The sequence below is a fragment of the Nelumbo lutea genome, chromosome 4 (assembly GCF_056320005.1).
Source record: "Nelumbo lutea isolate HS-2025 chromosome 4, American lotus-T2T, whole genome shotgun sequence".
Lineage (NCBI taxonomy): Eukaryota > Viridiplantae > Streptophyta > Magnoliopsida > Proteales > Nelumbonaceae > Nelumbo > Nelumbo lutea.
Window position 1 is genome coordinate 3,951,376 of NC_142687.1, and position 5,272 is coordinate 3,956,647.

The 5,272-nt window shown below is 36.9% G+C and overlaps 1 protein-coding gene across 2 annotated transcripts; it reads right to left on the reverse strand.

The window, feature by feature from the left end:
• Nucleotides 1-1,890: 1,890 nt before the first annotated feature.
• On the reverse strand, nt 1,891-4,486 carry LOC148853450 (omega-hydroxypalmitate O-feruloyl transferase-like). 2 transcript variants are annotated; one of them, XM_088982849.1, is made up of 3 exons: nt 4,234-4,486; nt 3,689-4,160; nt 1,891-3,155 (listed from the first exon to the last, which is right to left on the reverse strand). In XM_088982849.1, the coding sequence occupies exons 2-3, from the start codon at nt 4,127-4,129 to the stop codon at nt 2,298-2,300; spliced, it is 1,299 nt and encodes a 432-aa protein (XP_088838975.1). In that variant the 5' UTR covers nt 4,130-4,160; nt 4,234-4,486; the 3' UTR covers nt 1,891-2,297. The 2 variants fall into 2 exon arrangements, with proteins under 2 accessions (XP_088838975.1, XP_088838976.1); XM_088982850.1 differs by having other exon boundaries at nt 4,324-4,431.
• Between the last annotated feature and the right edge of the window lie 786 nt (nt 4,487-5,272).

Genomic DNA, 5,272 nt, shown 5'->3' on the forward strand with positions numbered 1-5,272 from the left:
TGGAGAATATAATACTCTGTTCTAAATCGCAGGCCTGTTTTAGGCCCAGTACTAGGTTTATGTTACAGGCTCAGAGCTGGCAGCTATAACACTTATCATAGATGTTAAGTGTGGCCCGGCCCATAATCACACATTTTGCTGGGGAAAATTTGTACCGATCATAAGTCATGTTGGAGTTAGAGACTAGAGAGGGTTTCATGATAAATAAACATGATGACGACCTATGGTTGAGGCTTCTTCTATAACCAGTCCAGAATAAAATAAATTCACTGACCAACCTTTCGAATCCATGCTCCGAAAACCATTTCTGTTTCGGTGTAGATTACACTGTCATAGCTCAGTGCATTTTGGGTTGGGTCAGGAGGAGCAAATGCACCTCTGTCTTCTTGCTTATTTCACAATCAAAATTCTTCTAGGAATGCTAGTAAATAAAGTGTTTATGCAATGCAACTCTCTAGTCTTTTTAACATTTTTCAAACTCTTGATATGAATTGTTTCTGTTAATTTGTATTTTGTATTGGTTGTGTTTCACCCACTATCCATGCCCATTAATTGAGGTTAGGTAAAGATTTAAAAAGTCAAATGCTATTAATAAAGCTCTGTTTTGAAGGAATATAAATACAAATATGTATAGTGTAAAACCTTGTATTTTGTATTATTTTATATGTATTTGCGCTGTACATATTTGTATTTGTACTCTTTTCCAACTGAGTCTAAGGCCATGTTTGAAAGTGCTTAAGTTAAAAATAAGTGCTTATTCACCATTTGACACATTTGGTAGTCTTTTTCTCCAATAGTTATTTGTGATTATTTTGTCATTCATTTTCTTTCAAGTTTTCAAAATATACATTTATGAAAGCACTTTTATTAAATTACTTTTATAAAAATACTTTTGTGAAAGTACTTTTATTAAATTCAACAAGGCATAATTTTATAAGTGGTATTTTAAAATTCAACTAGGGTTAATTTTGGAAAAAAAATTGAATAACTTAAAAAAGCTGGAAATTTGGACTTAAAAAATATGCCCTTATTTTTAAAATAAGCACTTATTTCGGGTTTATTTCCTAAATAGCAATAAGTGCTTAATAGCCCAAATAAGCACTTATATATTTCGAATAAGCACTTTTTTTAAGCACTCCCAAGCATGGCCTAAGTTTCAAATCCAAGTATGTCTTAATGCTTTAAATAATATAATCCAAGTATGTCTTAAAGGTAAGCACCTTGTAAAGGTTTCCCTTCTTTTCCCTGCATTTTCCTTCAAACCAAACATGGCCTAAGAGAATTTACAAGAAGTAGGGGTAGGGCTACTCAGTTTCTTAAAACTCAGGGTAGTGTAAGTTTTTTGTCCAAAATATGTGTTTGTGTGCATGTGTGGTTGTGTAATGTATTTCTTGTTTTATAAAGTTGAAACTAACGAGTACAAATACAAATATATAGAGTGCAAAATCTTGTATTTTGTATTATTTTTATCTATCTGTAATGTACATATTTGTATTTATACTCTTTCCAAATGGAGCATAAAGAGTAAAAAAATCTTATAACTCCTAGTTTTAAAAACACGCTTTACCCCTCGTGGTCTAATGTTATGTGTAATGAAGCTTAAAAATTTTAGTTATTTGCATGGAGATTTTGACCATGGATGTTAGCTTAATTTGCTTATTTTTATTTTTAGATGCAAATTAATTTAAATGTGGATTGGTAATTGATATGTTAGCTGATTTGTTCCAGCGTTGACCCAGAATCAAATCCCGCAACCAGCATTTGGGGGAAAATGATGCATAGCACCAAATACCCCCCCCCCCCAAAAAAAAAAAAGAAAAAAAGGAACCTTGTATTTAACTCCGTCGCTAGGATTACAGCTTAGTCAATAAATAAGAATGGGATCGATAATTGGAAACGAGTAGACTTTGTATGTTATTAAACTAGATACACACAATACATTTGCCAATACAATAGAAAATGACAGTGTATGAAAATCTAAAATAAATAGGACCTGAGACTTTGTTTTGTTAAGCTTTCACAGTGATAGAGAAAACAATAAACTTGAATTTGCACTTTGGCAGCTGTTTCCCTTTTGTTGACTTAATTCCTCTCTGAGAATTCACGTTTACCTCTTTGAGTCTTGACTAGAAATTTCTCTTCTCCTCAGACGTTTTCTGCCGCATAAAGTGCGCATAGACCTTGGGAATTCCATTTTATTCTGGCCTAGCCTAGGACAAATCACAAATGCTTCAACAAAGGAAAAACTAGAAAGAATTGTCAAACAATATAACACCATCATATAGACTCCTTTACTTCTAGATTTGCACAAGTTCTTCGAACATCTTCATGGCAGAAGCTGGTAGACCCAGAAGAACATTTATGCTTTTCCTCTCTTTCCCATGAGATAGGAACAAGATTACTTCCTTCTCAGGCAGTGCAACAGGCCCTGATAGAAGAGGCTCTCCCCATCCAAAATCTGTAGTGTGGAAAGATAACCTAGACCAAGTAGTTATAAGAAGCGTTGCAGCCAGAGAAGGCCTCTCTCTTGTTACTTCGAAATAATCTATGGCTGATCTCATGTACCCATCTGTAACCATCTTAACAGCCTTCTGAACTAACTCAACTGTAAACGACAGCGGGTTCTCCAGCAGCTCACCTGCACTGCACAGAGAATTTGTTAATACAATCCCATTTCCTAAGTAGCCTTTTGGCAGTGGTGGATCAAATCTGGAGCGCCCATCAACAGCGAAGAGGAGTTTTGTCTTTTGATCTGGCTCCATCCTTAATGATTGAGTTCGAGCTCTCCACACGAATGCAGAGAGGGCTTCGAAAGTAGTGCACTTCTCGAGAACCCCATCCTGCATCGCTTTCATCTTGATTTGTTGGAGCTTCTCAGGATCAAAGCAGAAGGACCTGTAGAGCATTTCCTCTTCGTAAAGCTTGGAAGTGTTGGATATGTCTTCTATCTCTGCGAATTCATGGTGGGTAAATTCTATCTTCGGTGGATTTCGGCTTTTGAGTATACTTCTATCTAAAAATGGTGGAACTTTTAGTGGCAAGCCTCTGGCAGTTTCACCCCATGCGTTTATAAACTCCATAGCACCAAGCCCATCAAACATACAGTGGTTAATGCCCAAGCCAAGAACAAATCCTCCACACTTGAAGGTGGTTACCTGGAACATATATGTGGAAAGCATTTTACTCCGGTATATAAAACATATATCCATTTTAGAACAAAAGCTTAATTTGTTTTCAGGACCTCCAAAAGGATGTAAAATCTGACAAGAATTAGCAATGCTAATCTGTCTAACAGAAGAAAGAAGAGTGAAGAAAGAATTTCCTAATAACATCTCCTGTGATGATGACCTCAAATTTGAACGAAACATTTAGTCAAGAAACAGAGGAGAATATACCAGGGAATGATTTATTTCTTATAAATTCTAGATTTATCTAATATCACAGTATTTTTTTGATTTCTCCTTAAAATTAAGTTGTATAGGGTTACAATATAAAGAAAATGGCCGAGAAAGAATCCAGAAGAAATGTGACGAGGTTAAGCCCTGTTTGCATGGTTAGGTATGTGTACTTTGTAAATTTTGCTCCGGAAAGCATGTTTTACCTTCATCATATACATGAATTAGACTGGTAAAGAAAGCTTGAATAAAAATTCAATGCTGCAATAAAGAGATGCTCTGAGATGACGAACCTGAGCGACCAGTGGTGGTATCTCTAGTATGTTTTTTGCACCTGGAATGTCATAAACCAACTTTCCAAGAGTCACCGGGTCAGGTTTTGTAGTGTCCCCAATATCTTCCAGCGTGCAGTTTGCCTCCGCCTCGACAAAAACAGCACCATCCCCTGTGCAATCCACAATCAGCTTTCCCTCTGAGCTAATCGTGAGCCGCCCGGCAAGTGGATAGTAATGGACGAGAACTTTTGCCAAGGCCTCCTTAATGACGTTTGCGGCTCTCTCGTTCCCCATCTCCTCCGACTTGAAGCAGTAAATGGTTCGAACAATCACTGCAATGTTTTGGTCAAGGTTCGAGAGAAAGTAGAGGCCCTTCTGTGTTTCCTCCACGGGAGGAACAAGAGTTGGTTCCCTTTGCTTTACATTAAGCTCAAAGGCTTTCCCGTTGGATTCGGCCATTGCAAAAGACTATTCAAGCTCTCTGGTAAACCTGGCAATCGAGAAAAGCGGCAATGTAGAAAGAATTATCAAAAATGCAAGTATACCAACGCATTCAAACGTACGCTGTAACAGAAGCAAATTAACGAGCTGAGAGTTGATGCATGGAAAAGTGAACAAATTTAGTAATAACGGTTCCACTGAAGTAGAAGTACATGCAGTGCCAGTTAAAGAAGCTGGGATAGCTCTGGTTCTTCATGTAAAGGCCAGAGGGAATTATAAGGACTTTCGTCTTCTTTTTTTTAATATTCTTTCTTATGGTGGTGGAGACTGGAGAGGGAGCGGGGGGGCGAAGAGAGAGAAATCTCAAACTCAGTCAACCTGAAATGACCAATGAGAGAAAATGAAGGGGCAGGTGTTCGAACCTGATTGGTAACAAGAGTGGGGTATCTCCTCATTTTAATTTCTAGCATTTCATCATGTGGGTTGGGGTTGGTTACTTGCCGTGTAACCAAACATATCACCTATCAGAGTTGTATGAGGGAGAGGGAGAGAATGTGGGGTTTGGTTGGTGTGGTTGGCATCCCAAATTTTGGTTAGAGTTGGAGACGATAAATATTAAACTATAAATCTGATGCAATCCACAATGCGAGAGCGTGGCAGTTGGTGCTATATACCTATATGGCGTAGTTATGCAGTTCACCTAATTATAATGTTTGTTGGCAATGGCAATGGTATAGGCGTATAGCTTCCGTTTATTTATATTGTTTGTTAATTTGCCTCAAATTCGATCAGAAATTCAACGCTTACGTCAAATGTATAGGAAAGACATGTCATTTAAAGCACATTTCATTCATTCAAAAAATTGATACAAATACAAAGAATTGCCAATAAGGCCACTCAAAACCCATATACAATTTCTCAAGAAGAACAAAATATATAAATGGATGAAATAAAACATAATAAATTTCTGCAATCAAACAAAGATGAATTTAAAATGATCAACAGAAATAGATGAGCACAACTCCAATCCACCACAAACGACGAGAAAAATGACAGTAGAGGTTCAAAGAGCTGATAAACTTTAGTTAACTTAGTTTAATTAACTTTAGTTCCCAAAAGAGACTCAAACATACTAAAGGGTTCCGTGATAGTTTAACTTAA